General features: G+C 43.1%; 1 protein-coding gene across 1 annotated transcript in view; it reads left to right on the forward strand.

The window, feature by feature from the left end:
• Positions 1-9480: 9480 nt before the first annotated feature.
• cyb5r4 (cytochrome b5 reductase 4) overlaps positions 9481-16159 on the forward strand; it is a 14342-nt gene continuing 7663 nt past the window's right edge. The window contains exons 1-7 of the mRNA XM_031873832.1: positions 9481-9966; positions 10259-10412; positions 12723-12823; positions 13147-13222; positions 14214-14295; positions 14384-14441; positions 15974-16067. Coding sequence (XP_031729692.1) covers positions 9883-9966; positions 10259-10412; positions 12723-12823; positions 13147-13222; positions 14214-14295; positions 14384-14441; positions 15974-16067 — 649 coding nt within the window. The 5' untranslated portion in view covers positions 9481-9882. The remainder of the gene's footprint in view (positions 9967-10258; positions 10413-12722; positions 12824-13146; positions 13223-14213; positions 14296-14383; positions 14442-15973; positions 16068-16159) is intronic.

Here is a 16159-nt window from a genome sequence, read left to right on the forward strand (position 1 = left end):
CACGGACTGAGGAACAGCGTTGGCCATCGATACCTCCGGGGCCCACAAACAAAGGTAAGCAGAACCTTTTTAATAAAATCTGTGTAGGTAGCTTAGGACAAATTAGCGGAGGTATTGACGGCCGGCGTTGCTCAAGGCTAACGTTGCTGGGAGCTGACGAGAAGCGAACAAAGAGAGGTAGGCCTCATTGAACTGAGTAAAGTATAATTTGCATTGTGAAGTATACTTATAAGGTGAATTAAGGGTACTGACAATAAAGGTGGATATTACAAGCGCTGTAATAAAGAAAAATTACCACATTGGGATTAATAAGTGGTTAGTCTGCTCGGCGGTACTAGTGTGCACGGACTGGGAGTCTCTCTGGCCTAGCTCGTGTACTACTGGGTCAGCAGGCTAACTGTTTAAAAACAGTTTGTTTTGAGATCGGCGTAACTGGAGATGCGTGGCCGGGAGAGTCTTTAAGTGGCAACTTTTAGTGGTCCGGTATTCGCTTTCCCGGGTCGAAATCAGCTTACTGTTTAGCAGAAGCTAGGGCTAGCGTGGTGAGCCTTCGAGCGCTGGGGAGCCATTGTACATGGGACACCGACGCTCGGGGATTCTCTCGTCGGGCCTTTGCCGTGTATTAAAATAGAAATCGTGTGGGTAATTAAGAGAAGTAGAATAACAAGCATTTAGTGGAGCTAAACTGAGGTAAAAGTGATAATTCCTTAACTGGTCGAGTGTAACTCCCGTGGGAATTGTTCACGGATATCTTCGGGCCTGGTAAAGCTAAATAGCGTGTTAAACCAGAGGACTTAAGGTTGAATAAAAGAGGACAATAAGTCCAATAATACGTGTTTGGTCTGCATTCTAGCAGTGTTGAAAATACGTTTAAATGTTGAAATGAGACTGTGCCATAAACGTTTGTAGCCATAGGAGCTAGCTAAGCGCTGTGAGTTTGTGGGGAAACGTGTGAGTGGAGTCTTTTGTTACAAAGTTACGCTTAAAGTTAGCATAGCCGTTAGCATAACAGAGCTATAAACTACCGGAAGTACTATTATGTTGTAGAAGAAGAAAAACGAGAAAAAAAAAGCAACTCAGCCGCCTAGCGGCCAGAAGGAGTAATTCCTAGAGAATTCCGAAACTCCGTCAACTAGTGTTTCGAATCTGTAATTACATTAGTACTATAAAAATCTGACACTGGTGGTTTAGAGAGGTAAATACAGCATAGTTTGATAAATCAGTGTAGTTTTAAATCACCAGAGGTACGCCACCCAGTGGATTAGTAAATCTTTTACAAAAAAGAGTTTGTTAGAGATAAACTTCTAATATTCATTGTCTTTGAGTCTATGATCTTTAAGCCTACATTCTGACTTTAGTTTTAATTAAGCATTTTAACTTTAGTTGATTGATTTTGGTTTTAATTCAGCATACTAACATTAATAATCTCAGTTGTGCTTCTTCAATTGTTGAACTTAAGTTTTATTCATTATTCTGATTGGCAGTGTTGGTTTTGATCGAGCGTTTAAATTTCTATTGTGGATTGTAATTGTAGTTCAACAGTTTGACTTGCATTGGTAATTCTGATTGAATATTTTTGAGTACAGGTAATAATTCGTTTTGAATTTAATATTTTGACTTCCAATTGCTGAGTTTGAGTTTGATTTATATTTTAATTTAGATTTTGATCCAAGATTTTAATTTCAATTATAATTCAAGATTTCTTAACATATCTAGTATTGATTAATTTTGGTACAACATTTGTGTATTTTACATAGCTCTTAAAAATCAATTTTCAACGCGGTCAGTGCTGAAATAGGAGAGATCGTTGAGCTCTCCTAGGCTACAGAATGGTCGCGCTAAATACTCAGGAAATGCTGGGAAGAGCCAGAGAAAGGATGGAGGATCAAATGGTGCCCAAAGAGAGGGGAAAGGAATGGGAGAAGATGAGAAAATATCTGAAGAGATGGCAAAGGAACGGGTGGTTTCCAACAGTGACGGCCCCCACTGCTGAACACAGATGCAGAGTGTGGAGAGAAGCTACAAAGGCTAAAAACAACGCCGTTGCAGATCATGTGGGAGCCAGTCGTTTGAACAGATTCGGTAGGAAAAGGGCCCTCAACATGGAAGAAAAGAGGTGCTCAGATACCATGTGTCTGCTCACTTACTGGAAGGCTGTCGACCCGACCACCCCTCCAGAAGCTGTGGGACTACCTGAGGTCCTGAAAGAGACAGGCTCCAAAATCATCACCACTCCCAGACCTAACACCCCTGTCTACACCCCAGTATACCCATCAGTGCTGACAGAAGCACACGGACAGACTGAGCTTTCCTCACCTCCCCCGCCGTATGCGAAAAAGAAGAGCAGAATAATCTATCCCTCAATTTTAAAGCCCTCATTCCAAGCACCTGTGTACAGAGTCAATGGGGGAACATTGGATATGGACGTGGAGAGAGAAGAGGACTGCGGGTCTGGGGACCGCCGTGATGGGGTCAGCCAAGATGAGGACATGTTAGAGCTGAAGATGAGTACTCCAGAGAGCGGCCATGACAAACCAGGGCAAATGGGGGGCAGAGAAGGAGAGACCACAAGGCCCTCCAGTGATGCCCAAGAATCACTGAGGAGTGGCAGACATCGGCAAACAATGACGGAAACAGAGATGTTGCCCTTGGATCAACGTTATGAAAGAGTGGACAAACAGCTTATGTGGGACAATGAGTGGTCAGAAAATCATCAGGTATTTACATCAGGTAAGCAAGAAAGACAAAGAAAGGATGCGGACGGAGAGAAGATATTAAGAGAATTGGAACACGTCAGAGCAGAACAGCGAGAATGAAGAAGACAGGGAAAAAGTGAAGAGGGAGAGAAAAGACAGGAATGGAAGCTGGGGAGTGGTGAGTATAAGGCAAAAGGTTACTTGTTCCTCAAACCCAGGAGTGGACGGACAGCAGCCACCAGTGATGACACCCATGATGACACTGATGAGGAGGGCAGAAGAGAAAAGGTAAGAGGAGCAGCTGGAAGTCGTTCACTTCTCAGACGGTCCAGCAGGAACAGGAAGAAACCAGAGCGCTATGGGCAACATTTTTATCCTAGAATGACTGACACATCGTTGCACCAGCCACTGTTGGTGTAAAAACAGATTCCTTACCCTTCGATTTGCCGGAGAGCTCCGTGTCGCGGTCCGCTCTGAACAGCTGGAAGCCAGCCAGCTGGAGCGCGGAGTCCGGTATGGATCCACAGAGCCAGGTCTCAGTGAAGCACAAAACGGAGGATGTAGAAATGTCTATGTCTTTCCCCACCAGTAGCTGAAGTTCGTCCAGTTTGTTGCACAGTGAGCGGACGTTTGAGAGAAATATGCCCGGCAGCGGTGTGCGAAATCCACGTGTGCGAAGACGCACAAGCACGCTGGCCCGCTTCCCTCTCCTCCGTCATCTCGCTGCGTGGGCTAAGATGAGCACACGTTTGACGAGAATGTCCAGTACTTCCACAGAAGTTAAGAGAAAAGTTGAAAGTAAGTCCGCTGGAGTTATACCCCTGATGTTTACGAGCTCATCTCTGGTGAAAGAGCAGAAAACAGTATTTACAACAAAAACAACACAAAACAATGAGCACCAACACACCGAAGCAGCCATAGACGGCGCCATCTTGAATGTACAAAAAAAAAAAAAAAAAAAAATGTATTCGCTAGGTTTACTTTTTTATTCCTCACTAAGGCCTTATGTAGCTCTAGATTAACCAGATTAACTCTAGCAAAACCCTTGAAATTCGACACACATGTCCGACTCCGCTAGATAAAAAAAAAAGCCTCTCAGACCCCTAAGCTCTGCCTACTTAGATTTTCCGCCATATTGAATTTAGTGTAAAACACATTTTTGCGAACTCCTCCTACAGTATATGCTGGGTCCGATTACTACCCAATTTGTCATTTTCACTTATGCTCACAGTGCCACCTGCTGGCGAAAGGATATCTGCATTTTGTGATAACACCATCCGATTTACATGACTTTTACACAACGTGGTTTACATTTGACACAGAGCAACATGATGCATGTTTGCACGCGTTCTGTAGCGCCAGGCAGCGGATACAGGAAGCATCGGACTACTTGCAAAGCATCATTTCCAGCATCAGGCGGTCCACGCGGGATTAAAAACGTCTCACTTGCGGACGCGCCGTCCGACGGTTGCGGACGTTCTCGGACGCGCAGGCCGGAGTCCCGCCGGCACCCCCGATGCACTGCAGATTGCGAGGGCCCCTTCATCGCTGCTCGCAGCTTTAATTATTAGGGCCCGAGCGACCGACAACGTCGGGCCTGCGAAGGCCCTATTGATATTGTGAGGGGTATTATTCTTCTGATTCTTATTTTAGATCTTTGGGAGCATATTGGGGGTACTTGCCGTGTATGAAAACTCACCAGATTTTGGGAACTTGTCAGGTCTGGTGAAAATAGACGTACGAAAAAGGATGCATCTTTCTGCGTAACAAAAATGGCTCTCTAGCGCACCCTACAAATCGGCCCAGCGACGCCCCTCGGCCAGTATGTCTGATTTACTTGAAATTCGACATACATGTCCGACTCCACTAGAGCTACAAAAAAGCCTCTCAGACCCCTAAGCTCCGCCTCCTTAGATTTTCCGCCATTTTGAATTTAGTGAAAAACACATTTCTGCAAACTCCTCCTACATGCTGGGTCCGATTTCTAACAAATTTGCTGTCGATTATTATTGGATGTAAATCATCAGAAATTATCAAAAGCTTTTTGATAGCTCTTAGCGTTTAGAAGATATGGACCAATAAACTTCTTAGGGGCGTGGCTTAATTTCAATACACATAACTTCTCAACCGTTTGTCCTAAAATTACAATATTTCCAGCATATGTGCACATCGCATCCTGTAACATACCCTGAGAATTGTTTTGCATTCAACCTCTAGGGGGCGCTACAGTAAACCAGCAAAGTTGTGCTTTTTGTCACTTTTTGCAGATTTCAGCCTTCACACTTTAACGAACTCCTCCTACAGATTTTAAGCGATCAATCTCCTTTGGTCAGGATGCTCTTAAGACCTTTGTGATTAAAAGTTATCAAAATCGTGCGCTTTCATCGAAGAACCTTGACGTGGCGTGGCGGCCATTTTGCCTCATTGTTTATGAAAAAAGAAGTTGTTATAACTCCCAGGTACATTATCCAATCCGCACAAAACTTCTTATGCATGATGCTACTTCAAGCTTGAACAAACTTCAATTGAAAAAAATTCAATAACTCATAGCGCCGCCTACTGGCTAAAGAAAATGTTATATTCTATACTTTTATTTATTTCTCCTAGCCAGGTGACCTGATGAGTCTCAAATTTGGTAAGGATAGCCTTAAGACATTGATAATAAATCGCCGAGAATATTGTGCATTTTTGTTGAACGCTGTTGCCGTGGTGACGCATCGTTCGCCATGAAAAAGGAAGCTGATGGTTTAGTGACTTGGGATGCTCAAAAAGTCATGGAACTTCGTACATGTGTCAAAGGTCATTTGAAGAAATAATTTATATGATTTTTGTAATCGTCCATTTTAAATTGCCTCTATAGCGCCCCCTACAATATTTCAAAAGGGCAGCCCCAGCGCTACGTTTCAGCTACATGTATAAAACTTGGAGGATACATGTATCCTATGGAGACTTAAATATAAGTCTCTTGGGACTATGCTCTAAACCCTACCAAAAGTCGGCAAATTTCATTTTTGTGTCATTTTTCCATAGAATTTGGCCTATTTCTAGTCGCTATACTTTAACGAACTCCTCCTAGGGAATTTATCTGATCCTCTTCAAATTTGGTCAGTACCATGTCAAGACCGTTGTGATTAAAAGTTATCAAAAGCTTTACGTTTGACGGAATCGTTCAGCCGTAGCGGGAGGCTAGTTTACGTGATTCCCCATGAAAAAAGTTGATGTAACTCAGCTGGACTTGTTCCAAATGGTCTCAAACTTCACACGCTTGATAACACTCATGGCCTGAGGATGTCTACAAGCTAATTACCCTTAATACTCACAGCGCCACCTGCTGGCGAAAGGAAATCTGGATTTTGTGATAAACACCTCAGATTTACATGACTTTTCCACAATGTGGTTTACATTTGACACATGATGCATGTTTGCACACATTCTGTAGTGCCAGGCAGAGGATACAGGAAGCATCGGACTATTTGCAAAGCATCATTTCCAGCATCAGGCGGTCCAGGCGGGATTAAATCCGTCTCACTCGCGGACGCGCCGTCAGACGGTCGCGGACGTTCTCGGCCAGCACCTCCGACGCGCTGCAGATTGCGAGGGCCCGTTCATCGCTGCTCGCAGCTTTAATTCTCACTTTTTTTCATTGTTTGTCCACGCATTAAGTGTCAATATTGTATAACCTTTTAACTTTAATCTTACATTGTTTTTAGGTTTATTTTGTTAACATCTGCCTTAGGGACTACAGATGAAAAACAGCCGTTTGGCTAACTCTGGCACATTTGCAGAAATGTTTTTATTAATGTGCACTGTCCCATTCAAATAAACCAATAAATAAATAAAATAAAAAACTGATTAAAACACTAAACTAAAACCTTTCCAGTATATATACTGAATAGGTTTTAGTTTAATGTATTTATATGTATATATATTTATAATCCTGCTGAGCAGGGATTATATATATACTATATACACTATAAATGTATATATATACACACTATAAATATATATAGTGTGACTGCGTAGACTGCGGGCTGGGTCCTCCGAAGGATGCAGCCCCTGAATTGAGACACAGCTACGGTGTGTGTAAACCTCGCTTGAGTCAGGAAACTTGTCAGAATACTCATGTTTGATTGGCTGAGCTGCATCACCTGATGTGATTTACAACGCATTGGTCGGTGTGTTTCCTGCACCGCCGAAAAAGTGCCGTAACGGCTGAATAAGAGGCGCCGGTTAAAGTATAAACTCAGTGCCTAATATGTATAATTCCGAATTATCAATCGGATTTAGGGCCTGGGTCCGGATCCGGTCCGCCAGTTGGGGACCCCTGATGCAGACTCAGGGAGCCGCAACAGAGAGGCTGAAGAGCCACAGGTTGCCGACCCCTGGGCTAGCGGCTAGCGGCTAGCTGAGTGTCTTCTTCTGCATATTGGAGCTTGTTAGACAACTGACTGACGCATTACCGCCGGTGGCGGGAAGCTATATTTTAACTGAGCGTCTCATGGATAACAGTAATATCTCTGGTGTCTTCAATTGATAACCTATGCGGTCCCGCGGCCCTCACGGCCCACAGGTGCAAAACTGAAAGTTTTTTGCGGCCCTCTAGGTGGCGCTCCATAGTTAAGAATCACTGCTCTAGAAGACAGCATGCCGGACTTAGCACTCTTGGAGGGAGCCCCTGCGGCTTCTGTGGCCTGGTCGTTTGGAATAGGTAGGTTGGGCTGGATTCAGCTGCCCTGATGGGGGAAGGTCGACCTCACCCATCAGGTGTTCCACCTCGGCCGGCCTAGCAGACCTTATTGTGGAAGGCATGATGCTGCAGTTCATGCATGGGTTCTCCAAAATGCCCTCCCTCAGATGCTCGAGGCCAAGACAAGAGGGGCAGAGGTCATGGCCGTCTTCAAGCTGAAGAGGAGCCATACAGGTCCTACAGCCGGGAGAGTTAAACATGGCCGTGATTCTGGAGGGACCCTGCCCCACTAGTTGATGCGGGCTGCTAAGTACTTCTGAGCGGACACTCTCCTCACTAGGACAGTCGCTGCAGATATTGGTGTCCCACCAGGTTGCCTGAGCGAGAGCACTCTGCCACTGTGGAAACAGGCCAGAAACAGTCCTTCCAGTGAGAAGGTGCTCACAGAGTGCTCACTGTGAAGGGCGGCCCAACAGTGTACAACTCTAGCCTCTCGTTAGCACACCAGTCTATTAGGTAGAGTGGAAGTGCTCTGCCAACCGTGGAAAACGAACAACAGTTATGGAAAACAATGTCAATCGATCCCACCGATTACTGTTCACGATTTAGGTGGCCCTTATCAGACTGGTGAATCCAGTCCGGGTTTTCGAACGGTGAAACACGCCGTTCCCTCCTAAGAGGGACAGCTTGTCGCAGCCTTTGGAGGGCGAGAGAACCGCAACCCCGACTGGTGGTCACAAGGCTACAGCGACAAGCTCCAATATGTCTTGATCGTAGACAAATTTTGTTTAAGCTTAAGCTACCATTGGTAGTTAGCCTGCCTAGCGAGAAGATGAAAAAGGACTGATCTCAGGATGACATCGGAACTTATAGACGACGGGGGTCATCCGAGGTCACAGGTGACTTTGTTGATATAAAGACTCGACCTGCGCATGCGTGAGACAGAAGATATCCAGTGTTGAGCACTGCCTCTGGCGGTCAGGAAGGATGAAATAGAACAGGGGAGACAGAGAGAAAGAAAAGCAGGAGGAAAGAAACACACACACACTCTAAACTGAACGGGGCTGAAATGAACTGCTTACCTTCAGACCCACACACATTGAACTGAACTGTACGCATTCAGATTGGAAAGGATTTTTGCTTATTTTGTGCATTTTGTAGCTCAGCATGCTAATCCGAGCTATCTCTCCAACTGGTTCACAGTAATATGTTTTTAAAGCAACATGGTGCAATTGTAATTATTCTCCTGTCCGGCACTCAACTCTTACTTTGGATATTTGGAGGTGAAACCTACAAGCTTATGGACCATCCAATCAACAGACTCCCATTTGACTGTGTAATTGTGCATGTAATGACAAAATACCTTCCGTGAAAAAAAACGTCTAATAGATCCTTGCAGTTGATCAACATTACACATCAGCTCTGCTAAGTCTTTAATAGCACATGAACCTTTATTTTGAAGTCAGGGAACTCTTGTCCTTAAACCCTCTTAGCAGATTAGCCTTTCAAAGGCAAACCCTTTAGCTGCTCTGATGAAAGTCCGAGGTACACTTTATTAAACTGTACATACAGGTAGATACAATGTCAACGTTGTGGGAGAAACCATGTTTTCCCAATGTCTTATGAGACCCAGAGAGACTCAGAAGAGGATGGCGATGATGACGACAGTGAGAGTGGAACAAGCAGAGGACAAAGTGGTTCATCTTTCACCACTATATTCAATAGTTTGATTGCAGGTAGGTTATTGAGATTTCAGTCAGTCAGCTTGAATTCAAAGCACAGGAATAATTCATATTGTTAATTTTGACTGTGTTCCATATCTCAACCATGTCAGTGAGCCATGCACACCTGAAATGAATGCAGCCATTGTTCAAGTTTGAAATTACACCTGTGCTACTCCTGCTCTGCCATGTCAAAATATCTGCTTAAAAAAATATAGTCCTACAATAACTAATTTATTTCTTGTTCATTGATTAATTCTTACATGCTGGTGGCTTTATGTGCAATGTATGATAAGAACAGTAGAGGGCAACGGAGGACCGTCGCAGCTCGATGACACCGTTTGTTGACGGTGTCGTCAAATTGTGCGACAATTAGTGTTGGCGTTACATGGTGGTAGAACAACCAAGGCAGGAGTTAGCTCACAATAATGAGTCACTAGATAGCTACCAAGTAATGCATTTGCCTGATAATATACATAACATATTTGATTAACACGGCAAATATTTACTTTAATTGAAATATAATGTGACGATGTATAATTTGCTGTTATTAGTTCGTGAGCGCGTAATGTCTTCTTAGCCTAGCTTAGCTTAGCCTGTTAGCTAAGTTGCATCGCTCAACACAGTTTCAACAGAGATGTGTCTCAACAAGGGAAGAACCCGTACCCGTAACGTTGACATCTAGCAGCCAGTGTGACTGCGTTGCTAAACTGTCGTTTATATGCCACTGTGGTAAACTGCCGTTGGTTGAATAGGTTGTCTCAGAAGCGTTCACAACATGTTGAACGTCCCGACCCAGTCGTTCCCTGCGCCGCGCTCCCAGCAGCGGGTCGCTCCGTCCGGCCAGTCCCGTAGGAACAAGGTAACGTTAGCTAACACCCTATACCCAACAACCACTTCTTCATTCCATCATACAGGGTACCAACGATCTCTTCTTCTAAAACCCGACAGTCAAAAGTTCTCTTGGAGCTAGCTAACTTAAATCCTTCATTTGGACACACAGTTAACAGTGTATGTGTTCATTTCAACAGATAATAACAAGTGGTATGTTAATGTTAAACGGACTCAATGTAACGTTGTGTCTTATATCTTTTAACATTCCTCCACACGTCTCCAGAAGACAATCCTCTGTAACATGACTGTGCTCTTGTCAGGTGGACTTGAAGCCGGGCCACAGTCTGATGGACTGGATTCGGTTTTCCAAGAGTGGAAAAGATCTGACGGGGCTCAGAGGGCACCTGATCGAAGTTACCCAAGAAGAGATGCAGAACCACAACACAAGAGAGGACTGCTGGACCTGCATACGAGGTGAGCCTGCATGGTGGTCTGACGTGGGACAAACGGATGAATAAGTTAACCTGCACGGTAACTGTGATGTTTAGCAGGCTGGAGAATACTTGCTGTCAGCTTGATGATACTTGATCGTTTGATTATCGTATAATTCAGAGTCAGGAAAAGCACTTCCTTATGTCCACAAGAGCAGTCATTCCCATTGACTGGGTCACAAGAGATTTTATTAAGGTCGCCAAATCATTTTGCAGAATTTCCTGAACAGCATTTCTTCTATTGTCTTCATTGAATCTCATATGAAAAGCTCGGGTACATTCTGTTTGTTTTGCTGATGAAAAACAACCCAGAGCCTGTTAACTCCACCTAAATGCATCTGTTTGGTCTCATTTGTGTGTAGTTGTTTTCAATAGGACATGCATGAAACAAAGTTGTGATTTATCAAACATACATTCCCTCAAAATGCCTGGTTTAACTATTCAATATGATATAAGGTGATGAAGCAAATGTATTAAAAATGGAACGTTCATTTCATATCATATCAGTCATTCTCCTGTGACCAACATGTGGGTCACAGGAGAATTCATTAGGATTAGAATGTCTTTCATCAGCAGCACTTATGGCACATGAAGGAGCCGAATGTTTGTATTGTTCTGATAATTGTACTTATAATGTTTCATTTAGGATAAAAGGCTAGCGTGCAGTCCTCAAGCATTGAAGGATTTATGGATAACTTGGTTAACCCTGTGTTGTTGTGCAACACAGGGTTACACAACAAAATGCAGTTGTTGCCCATTTGTTACACAAGTGAGGAAATGACAAACAAAACCAATACATCAGGAGGAACGTAAACCGCAGCAACAGAACCATTCTCTGGGCAACATGACCGACATCTTCACATCAACAGTTCAACGTCAGGAAAACACTGTCCATTAAACATTGTTTGTTTGACTTATGAGAGGAAATGAAAATAATGCAGAAATGCATTTATTTAGTCTCATTAATTAAGTATTGTACATGTGTACATGTTTTCAATAACACATGCCTGAAATAACATTGTGATTTATCGACTGTATATCTTTTAGAAATGGCTGGTTTACCTCTTCAAGATAATATACGGTGACGTGGAAATGGCAGTAAAAGTGGTCACGAATGATCATTTAGGCATCAATTCAATCGTCTCATGACTTACAGATGAAGCCTGTTGTGAATTGGGTCGCGATGGTTTGTCATTCTTTAAAGAAAACAAAATGAACAATCCCCCTGTGCTCAGCGAAGTGTGTGAGTGCAGGAGGGTAAAAGGGATCGAATGCTTTGTGAGCACAAGTGTAGCTGTTAGGAAATCTAATTCTACCCGGAGGCAAACACGTTTGTTTGGCAGTAAAAGTCCAAGTTGCAATCCATGTATAAGTGTAGATCCATTTGTTTATGTTGGCTCTGAACTCCACGTCTTTAATGAAGTCGGGGAACTTTAAAGAGGCAGATAGAAATTCCAAATTGTTATCCTTTTACTTTGTTATAGTAATTAATAGTAGGTTTTTTCTTCACGAAAACACACTATTAAAATGATATGGAAATATTTATTTCCTAAAAGATTGTATTAAATCAATCTTTTAGGAAATAAAAGATTGATTTAATGATTGATTCTTATGTATTGTTTAAAACAGATCCTGTCATTAGTAGTTTTAATGATGTATTATAAGCTGCTGGAGGTATTGTAAACAGTATTCCTCACTAATATCTGTGTATGTTGCTGTGAAAACGTCTCCTTCAAACAACTGTGTATTCAAGTTTGTCACCAAAAACTACATTTTACAGATTACATGTAGACACTTCATGATAAGGTTATAATTTACCTTTTCCCAATTCTCCTTACTGAACAGCGCCTGAAGGCATCCTAATGTAACTGAAGTGAACCTTCCATTGTTACTAGCTCTCCTCGTGTCATTCAAACAAGGATTGTTTTTCTACAACGTAACATTATCAGAGATCGGTGACTAGAAAAGCATGAATGATGTCCTTTGCATATTTTTTATGAAAATTGTTGCATAATGATCGTCAGTAAAACTTTATTTACACTGTAATTAATCCACGGTTCACATAAGTGCTGAACCACGTGAGTGTGTGTGTGGGGGTCATACGCATCATGGAAGTCTGTTTATCTCTGCCCTTGGTTCTCACTGATGGTAGTTGTGGGTTCTTTGCTGTGGTATCAAAAATGATTTCACCAATAAGATGTTTTGATGTTATCATTTGACTTTGGTGTGTGTGGTGTTATCAGTCACTGGGAAGGGATGCACATGAAGCTCATTGTTCTCTGTATGTTCTCAGGTATGGTTTACAATGTGAGCCCCTACATGGACTACCACCCTGGTGGGGAGGAGGAGCTAATGAAGGCAGCTGGGATAGATGGCACTGACCTGTTTGACCAGGTATGGAAGCTGTTAGAAATATATTATTCTCAGCTGGTAAATATTGGTCCCCTGCTTGCTCTTCGTAGCTCATTGGGGCCAAACTAAATGATGCCTAGGCAGTGACTATCTGCCGAGGCATCATTTAGTTCTTTAAGTCCCTTAGAAAAGCTTAACAGGAGTTAAAAGAAGCCCCAGGCCCTTGGGGGGACTGGAACGTATTTCATTCGGGCTGTCTTGTGAGTGCTGCTAAGTTTGTTGTAGCTCTGTAAGCTCTTTAATGTGGGTATAAGTGACTTGATGGGTTTTCATGTGTTGCTGTGGTCACGCGTGTTTGTGCATAGGTCCATCGCTGGGTGAACTATGAGTCCATGTTGAAAGAGTGCCTGGTGGGCAGGATGGCCACTACAGTCATTAAAGGTGAACACACACACAAACATACAGTATCTCTGCATCAGTGTGTTCACACACCATCGTTGATCTGCAGCCTTACCTCAGTGTGAACGAGACTCTCACACAGCACTGGGAGCTGCACATCACCTGAGTTGTAATAGCAGCAGCTCAGTCACTATGGGTTCTCTTTCTTTAACGTAACAAATGCACGGCTCATATCTGTAAAGCGTCTCAGAATCCCTCCAGGAATCACTCTGATAGATGAACTAGGTCTCAAAGCACACACTAGTTACTGATATACCATCTGTATCATAGGCTGACAGCAAACACTGGTAAGCCACTTGTTTGACTTCGAAGATAAATGCACATTCATATTTTCTTCAATTCAATTTATGTTGTACAGCCCAAAATCACAGATTTGCCTCAGAGAGCTTTACAATCTGTACACATGGGACATCCTCTGACCTTTGACCCTCACATCGGAACTGGATGAACTCCCCCAAAACCCCTTTAACGGGGAGAAAAAAGGAAAAGACCTTAGTGAGAGCAACAGAGGAGGGATCCTCTATCAGGATGGACAGAAGTGTGATAGATGTCAACACATTCAATGCCTAAGATATAAATGATTCATTAACATTTTATAGGTGGATTGTGGTAGATCTAAATCATCTGTTGTCAATAAGTGTAGCGCTGTGAGGACCCTGTTGATTGGTCCTACACAAGGTCAATCGCATAAAACAATATCATTTCATGAAAATCTTCCTTTTAATATGCGCATTGTTTCTGCTCACAGACATTTAGTGATAAATATGGCCCTGATGCTGCCTTGAAAAGCTTGCGCACAAAATGTTGCTAAGAAAAGACACACACACTAAATGCTGTGTAGGATTGCGTATCTCAAGCAGGTGTCAACAACTTGATTTATTATAAAGTATTGGAAGTGGAGAACCAGTGTCTATCTAAAGAGTGAGGGTATGCCTCAGTAGTTGTTGGCATTCACTTCTCTTTTTCTTCTCAGCTAGCATCCCTTCTTCACCACAGACCAGCCTCGCCCCCCCGATGTCAATGGCTGCTCCCACAGAGAAAGACTCCCGGCCGCGGTATGACACAACATGAACATCTAAAAACGAATATAATCAAGACATACTCACTGGCATTATTATTATCATCTGCTGTCTGTTTGTGTAGGTACGACTGGTTCCAAACTGATGCGACTGTTCATCTGGTCGTTTATGCTAAAAGAAAGGTAATCACTCATCAACCATATACACATCCATGATGCATCAAATCAGTCACTAAGCTCTCACGGCATACAGTGGAGATGGCAGGTGGTTGAAGAGACGAGTGTGTCACGTTCTAGCTCAAGGCAAGACAGAGGAAGGAAGAACTAAGAGATACATGAACGTAGAGCAGTGCTCCAGACTAACCTTTCCACTCTGAGCACTGGTGCTCCTTACTGAACATTTTAGGAGCACAACTTAGAAATGCAATGCAACACATTCATATTTTTGTAATATGACTGTATTTTTGAAAAATGCTTTGGTAATAATAAATTGACAGACATAACAATGTGCTGTTTGAAAGGAAATGTCACTTTGTGAGGTTGTGCTTTAGGAGAAGATGTTCTCATTGCTAAATGTTTCTTTTGCACAAAAGAAGGCGTGGCCACTTTTGAAGCAAACTTGACAGGAACGAGCCTCCCTCAGCGATGTCTGACCCATGTACACACACACACACACACACACACCGTCTGAAGGATGAAACCAGAGCAACTGTGTGAAATGATTAGGTTGTGTGAAATAAATACAAATGTTCTTCATTTGAATTCTCCCGGTGTTTACTTGAAGGTGTCTCTTTGAGGATCTGATCTTCTGTGCTGGCAGAATTCACACACAATGCCTTTCTGTCATTTGTAATGCCTACATTGTGTCCATCTAACAAAATATTTTCCCAGGCCTCTACCTCCCCAACAAGTACTTTAACACGGGGTCACATTTATTTTTATAACCCTTTTCTCTGAATTTGCCTTCATTCTCTGCAACCTTTAGGGGTATTTCACCAACTAGCTTTTTTATTGGCAACAATTGCCGTTAAAACGGTGGTGCAAGAAGTTTGCTCACATGCACAAAATTTCAAGTTTCAAGATTGGGATTTATAAAGAGAAAAGTTCTAAATCAGCATATATTTGGGCAGAAGTGCTTTCTGTGTTTTGTCCGTAAGCAACCCTCTGGCCTGATTTCTACAGATTTATAACTGAGGCTCGAGGTGATCTGAATCTCCCCGATGACCCGACACTCAATAGGCTCAAAGAGGGTTCAATTTGAATTTCCTATTTATTTTTTACAGCCCAAAACCACAAATTAGCATTAGAGGGCTTTACAATCTGCACACATGGGACATCCTCTGTCCCAGGACCCTCACATCGGAACAGGAACAACTCCCCAACTCAATGGGTTGTCACAAGTGAGTGTTTAGTGTGTTTGCTCCATGAGGTCAGGCACAACGAAAGGACCCAGAAATCTCTGTTCCTGTATGTCCCCTGCTGCACCCTCTATGTGCAGCATTAATCACAAACCAGACCCTCTTGATCTTCACCTTTGTCCACCAGCCATGTGAGCGTTGGCAGGACTTTCTCTATTCATCAAACGTCATTGTTAATGAAAGCTTTAAAGCCAAGTTGTGAAGTTGTATTTTAGGAACCGCTTGAAGCATGAAGTTGTAACGGGTGAACTGACCAAGAGGTTCCTGGATCAATGGGTAACATGTTGTCTCTGTCAGATCCCCAGCTCCGGCTGTACCATTGTTGACCTGGAGGCGGGTGTTCTACGCCTGGAAGTGCTGCTGGGGAAGATGTCCTACATGATACATTTACGTGAGTAGAAACGCGTCTTTCTACATTTGAATGTGCTGTCTACGACACAAACAGAAATGAGACGCACTGCGGTGCAGCACATGATGTTTACT

Source organism: Anarrhichthys ocellatus, unplaced genomic scaffold (genome assembly GCF_004355925.1).
Source record: "Anarrhichthys ocellatus isolate YVR2014 unplaced genomic scaffold, GSC_Weel_1.0 scaffold75, whole genome shotgun sequence".
NCBI lineage: Eukaryota > Metazoa > Chordata > Actinopteri > Perciformes > Anarhichadidae > Anarrhichthys > Anarrhichthys ocellatus.